This window comes from Alligator sinensis, unplaced genomic scaffold, assembly GCF_000455745.1.
Source record: "Alligator sinensis unplaced genomic scaffold, ASM45574v1 scaffold1626_1, whole genome shotgun sequence".
Classification (NCBI taxonomy): Eukaryota; Metazoa; Chordata; order Crocodylia; family Alligatoridae; genus Alligator; species Alligator sinensis.
Window position 1 is genome coordinate 222,043 of NW_005842437.1, and position 16,872 is coordinate 238,914.

The 16,872-nt window shown below is 46.6% G+C and overlaps 1 protein-coding gene across 4 annotated transcripts in view; it reads left to right on the plus strand.

Annotated features, from left to right (window-relative positions):
- The window catches only part of SIK3 (SIK family kinase 3), a 51,492-nt gene that overhangs the window by 1,673 nt on the left and 32,947 nt on the right, over nucleotides 1-16,872 (plus strand). For 3 of the 4 annotated variants that reach the window (XM_006030329.3, XM_025211949.1, XM_025211951.1), the window contains exons 2-3: nucleotides 2,572-2,635; nucleotides 10,927-11,088. In XM_006030329.3, coding sequence (XP_006030391.1) covers nucleotides 2,572-2,635; nucleotides 10,927-11,088 — 226 coding nt within the window. The remainder of the gene's footprint in view (nucleotides 1-2,571; nucleotides 2,636-10,926; nucleotides 11,089-16,872) is intronic. The other variant, XM_025211950.1, reaches the window with a different exon arrangement.

Below are 16,872 nucleotides of genomic sequence, written 5' to 3' on the forward strand. Positions count from 1 at the left end.
TAAGCCAAAAGCTTCTGTTCAACCAATGTTGTGCTGTATAAAGCATCAGATCGAATCCTCAATGGGCAGCATCCATGTCTCAGCTTCAGCAGGTTAGCACAGAGCCCCACTGTGTGGCATGCTTCAGCTGGCTCTGCTGAGGGGGGTGCTTTCAGTCACTTTGTTCTCTGATGTCTGAAAGGGGGCATGGTTATAAAACACCTGTGAAACTTGAAGAGGAGAAAAATCAAAGCTCTTCTTCACTGCTTTTTTCCTTAGGGATCTGAATTCACAAAGCACATTGCTTTAGGCTTGCAGCATGCAAAAGGAGAAGGTGTCTACTGGCTGAAGTAATGGAAGGTACTAGGTTAGTCTGGACCAGGAAAGACCTATGTTTTTCTGCACCCATGTGGACTTACTGTTAAGTGCTAACTGGAAGCCACATCACATGAGAATGGAGTGGAGCTGGATAGCACATCCTAAATCTAAGGGCTTGTCTCTGCAGCATCAGTTTATTAGATTTTTTTTTAAAAGAAGGAAGAAGAAACAGCTGTTCAAGCAGCTGCTGTTGTCCAGGTCATGCATCTTTTTTTGAATGGGAAGGGCACATGCTTCAGAGCTCTAACTCTGAATAAACCCCACCTCTTGGGGTTCTCAGTGCTTAGTTTCTCTGCTAGAAATGACGGTTCCTTTCACACCAGCGTGGACAATTTAGCTCCTGTGGGAAACGAGCGTTGGCAGAAGCAGACACCGTTAGAGGTGTTTTTGTGATTTTTTTTTTTTTTTTTTTTTAAACTCCTGCAGAAACCAAACTCAGCCATGCTGTTTGCAGTGAAAATGAAATGAACTTGTGTACGTGTCTGTTTTATCATTGATCAAGTTGTGAAGAATTAGCACAATCCAGGATTGGAAAATTTTAGATACCTGTGAGCCCCCAGGGTAACTCGTACAGCCCTCTTCTAAAACTCCTGGCCGTCATGCCTGTAGAAAGGGCTGTCCCCTAAACTGCAGCTATGGTGTGTAAAAGCATCAGTGCCATGCTGCTGCCTGTAACTGGGCCATGTCAGGCAACTTTCTGTTAAATGTACTTGCAAAATGCAGTTCCCATCTAATGCTGGACCTGGACTTTTCTCTACTCTCTTGAAAGCTTCAGATTTTCCAAACACCTTGGCTTCCCTGGGAACCTTTGGTTCTCAATCACAATGGGATTTATGCTCCACTCGGACAGACGGTCACTTCTTGCCACTTAAGCACTTGGTGTGCGATGTTCCCCTTTCTGTCCCCTTATTTAGTTTCTCTTTCCTTTCTCTACCCCCGTGCTGTGTCCTTCTTCCCACTTTCCCCAAGAGCGCTCTTGCCCAGTCTCTTAAAATGTCTCTCCATAATCTCTTCCTTTTTTACCTAAATCCCCCAGCTCACCCCGAGTACTTGCACGTACAGCCATGTATATTTGCCAGCTAGCGAAGGACAGAGGCACCTGTGCCCATCTGCCCCCAGACTTGTCCCTTCCCTTGTGGGAAGGAGCCAGCTGTTCTGGCTGCTCTGCCCTCAGGCCTTGTGCCACATTTCCAGCTCTCTCAGGCAAGTGACAGTGACTGAGCCATGAGCATCAGTTGCGAAGAGTAAACGGGCTTCGAAATCTTCAAAAACCATATGATTTCAATGGTAACATCTACTTTAAGCATGGGGTGCATTCGGAGTGTACCTCTAGTCTAAACGATCCAAATGAATGACTCGTTTCTGTCATCCCCCTCTCTGCAGCCTTGGAGTGGACTGGTATAGGTGGGTCGCATATGGGTGACTGCCAACATCCATCGGTCTAGGTGGTGTGACGGCATCTCGGCTGTCGTGTTGAGACCACAAAGAAAAATGCTGTACTCTTCTCATCTAGTCCATTGCTACCAGAGCAAATTGGTTTTGTTGCAGGGGATTTTTTTTTATTGTTCCCACAAACAGTTGGTTCAACTGACTTTCCACAAAGGAGAGGACTTGTCTAACAGTGTATCTGGCCTTTATCTGCTGGAGTACCCCAGGCCTAAAGCCCTGGAACCCTTGGAAGATGGGACTTTTCCCCTTGCTCAACTATGAAGGTTTCCTCAAGCAAAGCCTTTGAACCAACAGCTTGCATTTCTAACAGATCACAGCTCATTTGAAGGTTATTCATCAGTTCTTCAAATATTTCCTCATTTGGAAAGTGTCCCCCAGTTATTTTAGTGTTTCAGAGTGATGAACGATTAATACTGAAGGTGAACTCTCTGGGCTGCCAAATGGAGCTGAAAAGTCTCCCAGCTTCTTGGAACAAAGATTAGCAAGTGGCTTTTTTGCGGGAAGTGGTGGCAGAGATAAAGAGAGGTTTATATTTAGTTAAAGACTCAGTGGTGGTAAGAACCCCCCATTTCAAGCTCTTGTGCTCCCTTGCCCTTCCCCTTGCATTGGTCCCAATAGCAAATACAGCACTGCAGTATTTTTAATTTGCTGAAAGCAGTTGTATGTCAGTATTACAAGGAATAAAAAAAAAAGTCCAATTAACTTAATTTCCTTTTGCAGTAGGCAGTCTCCTTATCTGTCACTTTTTTTTGTCCTTGTGTTCAGGTTATGGAGACGGAGAGAATGATTTATCTAGTGACAGAGTACGCTAGCGGAGGGGAAATATTTGGTAAGTACATTTACTGCTGCTGTAATCAGATAATGCACACAGAAAAGTACGGTAAACTGAATCTGGGTGCTGTGCAGCTCTTGGTTCAGTTGGAGAGGCCCTTCAGCCTCGTAATTGCCACTGGCGGGGGGTGGAATATGTATGGAGAAATTGGGATATCCATCAGGCAATGCAGAAGCTTATTTTTCCTTCAGAGAGGGTGTAACTTGAAGGGAAAATAAGCTTCCCGATCTAAAAGGGTCTCCCCTCCATGGTTTCTGCTTGGAACCACCTGTCAAAACTCCACTTTCCTTGCCTGCTTGCTGACTTCTGGGATTAAATTTGTAGAAAAGTGATCGTCTAACTGCCTTCCAGAGTGGTGCTACAGATTCACCCACTGGTGACTTGTCACGTGAGCTGGCTGCCTGTGGCTGAAGTTGTATTTTGTTGCTAGTGCTTTTGAGAATGATACTTCCTTATACTTAAAACTGCTTTTTTATGTCATCTTAATGCTTGTTAGCCATGTGCAGTGTTTAAACTGCACTGTTTTCTAACAGGGTTCTACCTGGGTTTCCCTGATCACTTTAGGCAGATTTAATCTGGAAACCCATTATACTTCAACTATGCAGCCAAATTCTTTTTTTTTTTTTTTTTTTTAAACACTATGACAGAATACTCATGGGAGTTTGCTCGTATATACATTCACATGCCAAGGGTAGTTGCCCCAGGTGGGTCAGGATTTGGCCGGGCTCTCCCATATGGTTCAGCTAGCTCAGCTCCTGGAGGAGGGGACTCCTTTCCCACACTTTCCAGGACACTTGCTACTAGAACCAGGCTGGTGTCCACCTTGCTTAAACCACATTCTAGGTGAGACAGTAAACAAGGAGCAATTTGAATAGCTGAAGCGATAATAGGAGAATAACTTCGGTAAGTTGCCGCGTGCGTGTCAAGGAGATGATTTCAGGTGCCATCGCTCAGAACCCAGGGTACTGAGAGGTGCGTCTAACCAGCATGCTTGATGGCTGCTGCTCTGAAGCAGCACTGCCGTCTGTCCTCGTGGAGCTGGAGGTTTTTGTGCTGATCTCTCTTTGACTCCTAGGGTCGCAGATCTGGACTCCTGGGCTCTGAGGAAGAGCTATAGTGTATTCCAAGCAATATCTGCTGCTTGAGCAGCTCTGGAATGGGAACGCAGGTGTTTTGGTTACCGGCTGTGAACAAAGTACTGTCTTCTGTGCTTTTTATCCTGGGTTATCAAAGCCTTGCAAACATTAGTGAATGTATCCTTGCAGGAGACCTGTGATGTGGGGAAATCCTAGCTGCGGTTTACAGGCTGGGCAGCTGAGGCAGCGAGAGAGTTGGACTCGGGATGACTGGTTGATATAGTTCTCTGGTCACATCGGGATCTCCTGTTCTGACCTTCGGATCGTAGTGCCACCGCTCTAGGTGCATCACCTGAGGCCTCACCTGTATGTGGCTGGCAGCCAAAAGGGCCTCTTGAACCATAAGTCTAGCATACCGTTCTCTGGGAGTCTTTGTAATTAATTACTGCTGAATGAAAAAATAGGTGCATTGCTTCCCTGTTTATACTCTGCTGTTCCTTTGACTCCTGTTTCTCTAAAGAAGACGCAATTTTAAGAGGACATGAGTTGTTGCCGATGCTCAACAAGTGCAGATCGTCCAAGGAAAATTTAGCTTTGCCCAGCTGAGCCTTCTGCTGTCTCGAGCATTAATTGGGGAGTGCTGGAGGCCCTGTAATTCTGACAGTTTATGAAGCTGAGTTTGCTTTGTGTAGCAAGTGATAATGACAGTGCTATAGCAGCAAAGCCTTCAAGCTTCACTGCCAGCACAGTGAGAGACTTAGCTTTTCTCTGGGTCCCTCTGGAAGGGGTGAAATATCTATTTTTTTTCCTCTCCTATTGAATTTGGCAGAGACCATCTGACTATACTTTTCAACCAGAATGATGTACGTTTAGCATGCAAACTTGGAATGAATTCTATGGGTTACAAAAATAGCCATGTATATGAACTGAAACGGAAATCTAATTGCTTTCCAAAATATTTAATGCTGTAGTAAATTCAGCTCATTGGAATTGCTGACTTGCTACACTGCCCAGTACTGTATCCCCACTCGTAGCTGGAAGCAGTGGAGTCCGAACTTAACCAGTTATGCAGAGGGACAGTAGTTTCTTACAATAGAGAGGTAGCAAATGCTGCCCCTCTCGTGTTCCGATGGTCTTAGACTTCACCCAGGGTCTGGTAACCCCTGACTGGACACCTGAATGCAGCCAGAATCCCAGCAGTTTTGATCAGGAGCTTTCCCAAGTAGCCAGAGACCGTGATCTAACAAAAGAAACAGTTCATCGAAAGAATCGGAAGCCAGAAGAATGCTTCCTCGCAGTCGGTGACATCGCTGACACCAAAAAGGATCTCATGCCCTCGTTTTGCCAGGAGGGTCTAACTGCTCCGGCGGGCTTCAAGTCCGTTTGTGCTCTCTGCGTTCAGTGGCTGGGAATCCACAAGTCTAAAACGGCTCACTCTGAAGGCCAAATTTTCTCAACATCTTGTATCCATTCAAGTACCCATCCCTTTTGTGGATTACTTGTTTTCTGGCATCACTAAATTTACTGTGAGCGTCTTCAAAGTGGCCTTTCGTCTTGCAGCAGCTGCAGGTATAACTCCCAGCCAGCAGCTTACAGCGCCGCTACTGTAAAAAGAGCATGGTGCGTTTTGGAGGAGGGGAGAAGTTTCACTGATTCAGTGCTTAAAGTGGCTTTTAATTTCCGTTGGTAATGCAGCCAAGATTTGTGGGTAAGCAGGCTTTGAATCGGCTGCTGCGCCTGCCATCCTGACGTGATCTCGGGAGCCGAGTTTCCCTTTGCACAGCCATGCGAGCGCAATATTTTCCATGTACGCAACATGGCAAACATCTGAGCAGTTTGTGGGGTGCATTTGGTGGAGCAGTCTCATCAAGCATCACATTAGTTATCTGCTGCTTGAGCACCAGGCTGCTCTCCTGCATATTTAATGCCGGTGGTCTGAATCATCTCCTTGCCTTTAGTGCCCTTGTGTGGCCAACGTGCCCAGGGAAGCCAGGTTTCAAGGAAGCCATGTCACTAAATTACAAAAGAGGAGATAAAGGGCAGCCATGATATTCTGATTACAGTACATTAGAAGAAAGAGAAATCTTGCTCTGCGTAAGAACTGTTTCTGTCGTATAATCCCTGCGATATTGTATTGCCTCTCCTCATATTGCAGGTTTTTCCATGCCTCGAGTGACTGTAAGCGATTCTGAACTCTTGAAATAGACTTGCAGAAGCTGGAAAAAAGTGTACTTTACAATGGTAAATGTTTCACAGAGCAAGCGTAGGATGCAGTTCTTCCAGTTGATAGTTGCTGTAAACGGGTGTGCTTCAAGGGCATTGGGTAAACATTGAAAAACGTAAAAATTAGTAACTTTGCTTCCTTGTTAGCTCTCATGAGCTGTGATCTTGATGAGACCAGCACGAGCTGCAGTCCCCATTTACTCGCCCCGTTTCTCCTACTATTTGTCCTGTGTTTTTAATTCATAAGTTTTGTGGGGTTGGGAACTTGCATCTGCGCAGCGCCATGCACAGTGCAACAGGCCGCAAAGGAAAGGATCAGTGAAGAGGCCTTTTCTAGCGCTGTTAAAATGTCAGGTTTCACGTGGAGCCCCGTCTCTGGCAGGGGCCTTCGGTTCTCTGCCAATTTAACTTGAGCCTCATCCTCTCCACGTGACGGCTGGGTGTTACTTTACAGAGGGTGAAGTGACTCCCCTGTGCCATGCAGCGGGAGTCCATCCGGGGGCCAGGAGCGGCACCTGCTCTCAGGGGTACCTGTCGTGTGCCTTAGCCAAACCTTCTGGCTCTGCTCCTGCTTCTCCACCTCAGGAACAGCAGGATCAGGCTCCCGATACGCTGTGGGGAGGACTCTGAAGTGGGATTGCATGTGCCTTGCAGCCTAGAAAAATCCATGCGACTTTGCTTGCTCCTTCTGTGCTCTTCGGAAGGTGGCACCGAATGTCTGCGGCCCCTCGGGGTTTGGCGCGAAGGTGACTGGGCCTCCAGTTCAGCACTCGGGGCCTTTGCACAAGGGTTGGTTTTTTTTGCAAGCTAAGACGGCAATGGTTAACTTCCAAATACAGTTGCCCTTCCTGGTATGTGAAGTATTCTTTAGCTTCATTGTTTTTTATCCGGCTTCTAGAGTTTGTACTGAAATGTCAGCATTTCTGCAAATGCTGTGCCTACGTGCAAAGCTCGGGGATGGGCCTCGGCTCTGGATATCTCCCGTAGATGTGAAATTTCACTTCTAAGCTTCAAGGAATGTTTGCAGTCTGAGCGGAGCATGCTGAAACGGGGGAGGCAGCACTCTGCGGGTGACGGAGAACTGGGACGGGCTGCATTTGAGAATTGAGCTCTGAAGTGCATGTTTAACTGCCCTGTGCATTTGCATGGGCCTGCTGGGCATACTCCAGGGAGCTGAGAAGTGGTACTTGAAGGCAGAAGTAGAACCAGAGAGTTGTGGGAGGGGAAGAATTACCCCATACGCAAACTCCAGGTGCCCCTTAATTAAAAACTGAAGTCCTACATGCCAAGTTGTGTGATCCTGGAGTCCCTAAGGGAAGTGACCTAGGGGAACTTGGTAAGACTGAGCGCGTGGAAAAACAAATTCTTTAGAGCCTGGCAGAATATGTGAAATCGGATCGATTGAGGGTCAGAAATTATTCTTGCTTTACGGCTTGTGAAGTCTGGTTTTAAAAATGATCCAAATGCAATGTTTTAATTTCCTTTCCTTTCATCCTGCCCTTTAATTTGTGCTTGGACCTGGGAAGAACCAAAGTGTCTTTTGTGGGAGCCTTGTTAGAAACGTTCCTCCTGCAATGGCAGGTTGGATTTCGGGCTTTCGGGGGGGGAAGCGTGAGATTTACCTTCTTTGAAGTGTAATGTGCATTCTCTGTGCTGGTATCAGAATATTGAGTTTTGCTTCATCGAGTGTGTTTTATTACCTCTGCAAACACAACTCCCAGACCTGCAAAGTTCAGAGCGTGCAAGTGACTTGATTAGCCTGAGGCCTGCCTGATCCAGAACCTCTTCATCAGTGGCAACGTTTCTAACACGGCTCCCACAAAGATGCTGGTTCTTCCCAAAGAAGCTTACACCCAGGAGTGGTTCCTTGTGATACTTGGTGAGGCTGCTCCTGACGGCAAGTGCTGCTCTTGCTAGCAAGTGTTTGAAGGGTCACATTTAAATAGATGCTTCCCCCATGTACAATCCTATACAGACTTGCTAAATAAATCAAACTTGTCAAGGTTTGGGGGAAGATCACCATACTGATCAAACCCCAGAGAATGACTTGCTGTTCTTCAAAAGCAAGCAGAACTGTTTTGATGAATTTTGTTAATTAGTACCTACTGCAAGACAATGGTGTGTCAGGTATTCTAATTAATGGGTGGCTTGGCAGAATAACCACCTGATGGGGAAACCTTCACAACCTGGTTATTTTTATTGTCTTCAAGAATGGACGTCTTTCATGCTCTCTAATGAATGCACTTTATGAAGCAAAGTACATTGAACTGACTGGGCTTCAGGCTCTGAATCTCTAGATGTCACATCAGTGGTTTCTTGACCACAGTGGGAGGCTGCAACCTTTCTTCTGCAGTTCCCATCCTGAAAGCTTTATTGCAATGGGTTGCTGGCTTCTGTCTGTTCTGAAAGAAGCCATGGTCCTTGCCTCTCTCTCCCATCAAGACCTGCCCCCCCTCAATGTGAGAGAGCGCTTCTGTATCTTCTCTCTCTCTGAACTGCCTCCTGGGGATGTCTAAGGGTTAAGCTTAATGTGCTGTACAAAGTATATAGACAGACGCAGAAATTTCTCTTGGGTTTTGCTTGCTGGTGCCTCTGTTCATCTTCTCCGTGACTTGATTTTAGCTCCAGCGTGGTACAAAGTGCAGTGTAATTAACCTGGAGGATGTGAAAGATAATGGACACGTACTTAACCTTCTTTACTTCAAATTGCTTTCAACCAAGAAAATTGACTCAAGACTGAAGTTGAACTCATATATTAACTCATGAGCAGCCTCTGAACTGACGGCAGCAGCAAGTAGTCTATTCTCAGCAGATGGCATGTATTGTGTGCCCATGCGCGGACGCATGTTCATTTGCAGTGCTATGAATTGCCTATTTCTGTAGTGCTATAAAATAAATAGAAATAAAGCAGTGTAGAGTTAGGAGAACCTAGTGTCAGTTGCTTTGTTCTGTGTTCGCTGTCTTGCATGAGTGTAAAACCAGACCAGTGTCTGAAACATGTGACTTAGCTGCGCGATTGGGGCCTGAATAGCACTAACGGTGTAGGGCTCGGTTTGGAGTTGCTCTTCCCATTGGTTAGGTAAACTCAGCAAGGCTTCCAGTTATTTCCACGTATGGGGTATTTGGATAGTACAGGCACTCCGGGGTGCCTTAACCCAACGTTCATCAGGCTTTCTTATAGTGTGGTTCCCATCTTCGTAGTCTTGTGGCAACTCTTCCCAGCCCTGTTGACAGCCATGAGACTTCTCTGGCACCCAGGGCAGGTGCTTACAGAGCAGAGAACACGTAGGAAGGCATTGGCTTGTTAATCATTTGACTGGTGGCTCTAGCTTCCCCTCCTTCTCCTCTTCATGTACTTAGAAGAGCGTATAGCACTGCAGTACCTGACGGAAACGAGGAGCTGGAGCTAGCACGGTGTAACCTGCCAGCCAGTGGTGTGCAAATCCCAGCTGATCCACAGATTGACAACCGCTCCATAATAAAAGAAGGGCAAGCTTTGAACACTCCTCAGCATGGAGCAGAGCCCCCTTCATTACCAAAGGAACTGCTCGTCCTTGAGTGCTGCTGCCTGCGATAGTCTAGCTGCTTTTCTATATTTTCCACCTTCCTTCCCCCTCGCAACTGGCAGGGAAGCGTAGCTAGTAGCTGGCTCAGCTGCTGGCCTTCGGATTATAGCTCTCCGAGCAAACCTGTGAGAGCTCAGAGTAGTTTGACAGCTCCTCTTGGATGAATCATGACTTTTCAAAGCCATCTCTCTGTTTCACTGTTGGGTGGTTTTGAAGATGTAAAGTGTATTGATCAAACTTGGCTTGCAGTAGGATACCTCTGTGATCTAACAAGCCATGTGGGGTCCAACCGGGTCAGGGTTTGCATGGGAGACCCCAAAGAAAAGGCTTTGTACTGTAAGGGCGTTGGAAGTGCCCGGCTGGCTGCGACCCGGGATCTATCTAGCCCAACACCCTCACTGCAACAGTCGGCATCAGCTGCTTCAGAGGGAGGCACGGGAATGCAATAGCAGATGTTCTCATCTGCCCCAGATGTTAGGCCTCACTGTGAACTAATAGTGAGAGATTGTCTTGAGCCCCGAGGCTGGGGGTTGAAATCCCTTCCCCAGTGTAACTGCTCTCAGGTGCACAATGGAATGTGTTGGCTCCAGGCGGGGATTTTTTGACAAAACGTTTTGGTTGGAAAACGCCGGTTTGCTGAAAGCAGAACGTGTGGGGGAGACGTGTTGGCTTCCAGTCGTGTCCTTCGGGGGTTCCCAGGTCAGGGATGGTATTTCTGGTCCAAACCAGAGGGAGAGAGTTGGACAGAGCAGCACTTGAACCCAGGTCTCCCACATCCCAGGGGGGATACGCCTCATGCTCTGGGCGTATAGCTTTTCTAGGGTTGGCCTGTCACCACGTTTATAAAACGTTTCTGAAGGCCTCAAATTGTTCTGGTGGGGAGCAAAAAATGTCAGACCCTCAACACTTTTCATTAACCAGCCCTCTTGTTTCCAGCCAGCCTGGCTCGTTGTTCTTCGCATCCGGACTGATGCTGCCTTGGCTTGTAGACAGGCTGTGGCCAACTTCTTGTGGCACCATTTTTAGCCGTTTCCTAACTTAACGTCCGGTCTTGCACCCATTGAAGCTGTGAGAGCCAAAGATAAATCTGTGACAGGCTCTACTTGTCAGCTGCAAATCTCTGTCCCCCTATGAATGTGGTTGTGAAAGTGCAGGTGTCACTTTTTGTGCTTATTGAAATATCCTTTGTCCTAATGGCAAAACTGAAAAATGCAGTTAGGTTCATGGCATGAATTGATTTAACAAACCCCAGTCACCTGTGTTTTAATTATTCTGCAGCTTGTACTTAATGGAGGGGATTAGAGCCTTGTCAAATGTAATTTCATTTCTTTCTGCACATCTTTTGTTACGAGTACGTTGGAAGGCCCCGTGACTGGTTTTCCTGTGTTGGTAACAGTTTTGTTCTGTTCTTGGCTCCCTACAGATCACCTAGTAGCCCATGGGCGGATGGCAGAGAAAGAAGCACGGAGGAAATTCAAGCAGATCGTTGCTGCAGTCAACTTTTGTCACTGCCGTAACATAGTACACAGAGACCTGAAGGCAGAGAATTTGCTCCTGGATGCTAACCTTAACATCAAAATAGCAGGTGAGCGGGGGCTAGCAGATTGGGAGGAAGGCAGCTGCTTTTAGAGGTTAATAAATGGAGGCACTGGCTGTTTCCAGCTATTCAGAAAGGAGGAAGCACAGTTCAGTTAAAGGAAATTTAGGATTTCTGCGTGGCCTGCAGCCCAGAGCCAGAAAATGACAAGCTAGAGAGCGATGATTTATATCACCCTTATTGCAGCTAGAGACTAGGCTTTTACTCTGCAGGCAGCTGTGGCACTACAAATACGATGGTGCTCCAATCCCCTGCGCTGGGCAGGAGAAATCTAGAGGCTGACCTTGAGATTTGTATCCAGCTGTCAGTTTAAATTTATTTAAAAAGGGACCAGGGTGGGCAGCAGGGGAGGGACAGTGCCATCTTTATTTTTCCAAAGTTTTTGGGTAGAGGGTTAAGAGGAAAAGAAGCTGTTTGTGGCAATTGTATTCTCTTTGTACGAGGGAGAGAATTTCCCCTGTAGTTCACCAGGGTAACGGCGTGTCCAGAGCGCAGCGGCAAGGTGAGGGTAATGCTCATGCCCATAAAACATGTTTCCAGCAGCTGGCATCTTGCATGGCGACAGAGCTTCTCTTGTGGCATGTGGCAAAAGTCCTAGTGAGGTTGGTAGATATTTTTCAGCAAATAACTTGCCTTCCGGTGAAGGCAACAGTTCAAGCACTTTCTAAACTGTTCCTGCCCAGTCTTCATGTCTGTATTGTTCTCCAGGATGAAAGCAAGCCTGATTTTTGTCTGCTGCCATAGACCCAGCTGCCAGAATGATTGAGCTCATATTGTGGCTTCAGCCCTTTTGGCTTGGATCTGGGCACACCAGCTAGTCCTGACTTGGTTTGGATGCATGTGAATGGTGAAACAAAAGCGGGAGAGATTTCTTTGATGCTTTCCCTTTGGCAGAGCTAATTGCTCTTCATTTGATTCCATTGATTCATGGATCCCCAGCACGAGCCAGAGCTTTAGAGAGAACTTCATATCCCCTCATTAATAGGCTTCTGCTTCCTCCCTCCTATCCAGTGGCAGGGGGGCCATGCTAAGGAAACACATGTGATTAATGTCCCAGGTGAATGATTCTTTTCTCTGCCTCCTGCATATTTTATTTTTTCTCTCTCTAATGTGTTTGTGCATTTTACTTTTCAATATTTTAGTGAATATCTATATTGTAGAACCTGGGAGCACTGAAATAGTGAACGGCTTGTCAGCATTTCAATTATAAAACCCCTTTTAGAAGGATTTATAACTCAGCTAAAATTTTGCTTCAGGCTGTACCTTGGCCCAGAACTTCAGTCTGGGAGCAATTTTAATACTGACCTGATTTTAAACCAAGTTTAGGAACTTTTTTTTTTGTGAGCCAGCATCTCAAGATGTACACTTACATTTTCCAGGTTTGAACTGAAGGGTTTTGGTCAGACGTCTGTCGCAAGAAATGGTCTAGCTTGGAAAAAACATACAAGTCCACACTTTGTACTTCTCTGAATCACATTTTCTTTTTTTTCCCCAAAGTCCTGTGCTGGGCTGTGGTGCATGTGCAGCAGCAGCTTCTTGGGATCCTAATGACTTTCCTTTTGTTCTTCATAGTGAAGCTGAGGCATGATATGTGCAGAGACACTGTTGAGGGAGGCCTTCAGACTGAGCTTCAGCTCCCCCCAGACGTCAGTCATCCTGTGTGTCCAGCTGTCTTGTCGAGCATCCCATTTGTTCCTAAGCAAGCCTCCCCTTTTTGTGGGTTCCTGGCGTGTGGTTACATGACTTGGGACCAAAATCCAAGACATCTAGCTCTGCATTGCTTTGCGCTAACGTAAGCTTTGCCGGAAAGCCTTACACCAGCAATTAGTGGCTGTGTAAAGAACAAAGAACCAAAATAAGCAGCCTGTAAAGTACTTCCAGGAAGGCAGGAGCCTGTTGGGGAGCCTGAAAGGTTTTCACCCCCGGCCCCCCCCACCAGAACATGTTTCCTTGGAGCCGTATTTTTATAGGGCTGACTTGAACTCGCCTGTTTTACTTGCTTAGATGGGATGATGCTGGTATTAACTCAAGGTGTGGGAGTGAGAAGCACTTTAGCTTGACAGCATCTGGAAAAGGGAGTGTGGTCTCATTTCTCAGAATATGTTTGAGAACATGACAAGGATCCTGTGTACAGCTTTTGGGAAGTGAAGAGCAACTCTGTATTTTAATGTTAAGGTTGACTTTGTGGGAATGGTTGGTAAGCAGGTATTTTTCTTCTCATAGTTTGAGGTGGTGGGGAGGTTGGCAGAAATCATAATGGGTGGAAGACTGCTTTCCTTAAAGCCTCCTGGTGTGGTATAGGTGAGCCATGGCCTCAATACAGGGACATTAAAACTTCCTTTGTTGTTGAGGCAGTAGTAGACTGAAAAATGAGGCTTCTTGTCTTTACTGCAGAATCTGAGCGGTTCTTCCACGTTTCACCCATTTGCCTTGTATCACAACTGCATTTCTTGGGCATGTGAACGCCTGGCCATGCAGCAACACGTGCCCTCTTGCATTAGACTGTTCAACCAGTGGAACTTGGTCTCTACGGACACGGCGGTTCTCATTTCAGTCGTGTAAAGGAGAGCAAGGGAACTGGACGGTGGAGAGTTGGTGGAACGGCTGTTGCCAGCTGTCCCGTGATTCTACTACAGATCTTGTCGCATTTGGTGTTTTCTTTAAAGGCTCAAGTCAGTTGATTGGGTGGAAAAAATCTCAGTTTCCTGGAAGAGTAAGTTCAGGTCTGCCCCACGTGGTTGTGCAAAAAAGCTTGAAAACACGTTCCTATAAAGCCCAGAGAGGAGAAAGCAAATACAGTCTTCAAAAAGTGACATTTAGGTCTCATGGTTTTGGGAGGTCTGACTCATAGCTTTTGATGGGTTAGCATTAACGCTACTCTAGCAAAAGTTACATGTGAAACACAGATGACAGGTAGAAAACAAGAGCGTTATACCCGTCAGTTAATAAAACTTGTTTCCTGCAGTTAGATTAGAACCTGGGCATTGCAGCCGGGTAGCCAGTGCCGGTAATTAAGTAGTGTATCCCGAATGGCAGGAGCTGGTGACGGGCAGTAAAGCACTTGCTAGGAGGACTGTCCTGGAAGTCTACCGCTGATGCACTGATCCTGACCTCTGCTGTGTGCATATAGATGTACAAATAATTTTAGGCCGTGTCTTATGAGTAGGGAAAATTCCTGCTTTTCAATTTGTTAGGAAAGCTCTTCAGAGCAAAGGCAAAAGCTGGAATGCAGCTGGGATCCCTGAAGAAATGTCCATGTGAACACACTGATGAGCTATGTGAATGTTTGAAAATTGTGGAAACTTTTTTTTAACCTAAGGAAGTTGGAAACTATTTTCCTTCCAAATTTTTACTCCCAGAATGGTCTCTAGAAGATAGTTCCCACCCATGTGGTGGTTTTGTTTTATTTGGCAGGAAGACTTGGTAGTGATTTGAAGAGCAGCCTGGAAAAGCTGATTTACGGTACAGGATTTTCCAAGTATTAAGTTTTGTCCCTAGAACCCATCAATTATAATTTGACACCAGTGATTTCAGGGTTTCAAGAGGGGAAAAAAAATGGTAGCAGCTGATCTTTCTCTCATGCAGGACCCCCCAGAATAAATGCTCGAGATGTATAGGAACAGTCCCAGTTGGATGAAGCATAAGCACAACCTCACTCTTAAACCTGCTAAGACTCCAGATTAAAATCCTCTTCAGTGTGAGGCAGCTAACGTTTCCATGGCTCCTTTCCCTGGAGCATCTGTAGGGCTCTAAAAGACCCCACGTGTGAGAGCTGGTTCTTTTTCCATTTCTCAGCCTAGGAGCGAGGCACAGAAACCTTAAGCGTCTTGTGTGAGGACGTTGAGCAAGACAGTGGCAGAGTTGGACAGAATCCACGAAGCCTGGCTCCTGATCTGCCGGCCTAAGCGTTCGGCTACGTTGCCTCTCGGAAAGATGAGAAGAAAGCGAATAGATCCTTTAGCACTGCACGTAGCACTGCTTGTGGAGAGCAGCGTGGTATCTGCCTGTTAACGCTGTTGAAGTGCCCATTGCCTGATCTTTGGGGAGTATATTTAAGGCCATCAGCTCTCGGAGTTGTTCACAAACTTGAAGATGGTCTGGTGGGGTGGAATGGGGAATTTCCAAGCTCCTTCCTGCCTGAGCCTCCTGGCGCGTTCCTCCTGTTCTTCGCGGACTTTCATATGGCGCTTTCAGCGTCCCTTTTATACAATGCAACACTGCTATCTTGGCAAAGGAAACGTAATTCAGCAAAATACAGTGACAAGGTCTGGAAATGGGCAATGCTGTTTTACTCAACACAGGAAAAAAGTATTTTATGAAGCCATCAAGTGTCACTTTTCATGCTTTGTTGCTGCTACCTTCTTTTTCCATAAGCAGTGGCATATTAATGTTAAGTTACCCCACGTTGCTTTTTCCCATGGAAGGCTTTCTCCAGTGTACCTTCTCAGAGCCTGTGAGTCAGTAGTTTCTGGCACTGTGCTTGTCATTGCTCCCAGTCAGGAAGTTCAGCCAGGGGTTGAGATGATTGCTAAACATGAGGGCCTTCCTAGGAGCCACTTTCAGAGGAGGATTTTGCCTAGAAGGCTCTTGTTTAACAGATATGCATGCCTGCCTGCCTCTTTAGGCAAAAGCCCAACTGTCGTACAGTTGTTAATATCTTCCGGTTCCTGTTCTCTGGAAAACGAGCACGGTGAGAATAATTCAGGATTTGTTCATTGTGCAGTTCTGTACAGCCTGGTCTAGACCACCGTCGTAGGTATGGATCACCCTGCAGAGCCGTTCCCTTCCCAGGGGTCCCGATTCCTTTTGGTGGGTTGGATTTGTAGGCAAACGGGTATTTTTTTCCTTGGCTTGTGGCAGTGTTCATGGGCTTTGAGAGTGCTTAATGAGCTGATTTTTCTTGGGTATTAAAAACCTCTCCCCACCCACAATTTCACCTGGCTTCCAGGGAAAGTGCTGTCCTCACACCTGGCCCCAGCGTAGTAAGCACAGCTGGGGTCTGGAAAACTACAGCTAGCCTTTCAGGAAGGCTTTGGACCAAGCACAACCATACGGCTCTAGGTCTCTGCAGATCTGGAAGGTACGAATCAACGTGAGATCTGAAGTCCTGGGTCAAGAGAGAGCTCTTCCAAGAGTTATTTTTCACTCTAAATCCCAGCGACTGTGTAGGGTGAATGCCAGTGCCTCTAGGATTATGCTGGTTGCCTGCCTAGATGTCTTAATGCAAGACCCCAAAGCCTTTTTTCCCCCCGTTTGTTGTGTAAACAAATGATCGGTACGCTATGCGAGGAAGGCCAGCAACTAAGATCATCCTGATTGCCTTGTTGAAGCAAGGAGACGTTTGTGTTGGCTTAGCAGCAGTTTTCCGCTTGGCACTGTCTGTGCTAGAGGTGATGGTGTTACTGCTAATACATTATCCAGTATAGGTGCTGGCACCAGTTTACTGGTAGGTTTCAGGGATTTCAGAAGAGTTTCTGCCATCAGATGTGCTGTTCTGATGGTAAGATGTGCACAAAAACAATGCTGTGTCACCAGTGCAGTGCAAGCAGGAAGGGGCAGGTGCACAAATCTACCCTTGGCACTGGGCTTAAACCAGTTGGTCTTTCAGCAAGGTTCATGGCTTGGGTTGCGTTTTGCCCTCATGTACACAGCCAGTTGCTTTTCCTCCCCACCTGCAGCTTGCGCAGAGCTCAGTACTCCCTTGACCTTGACCTGACAGAACAAGGCTGCCCTAAGTGGATGTGGTTTTCTAGCTTAAGTAACCTGGGGTCC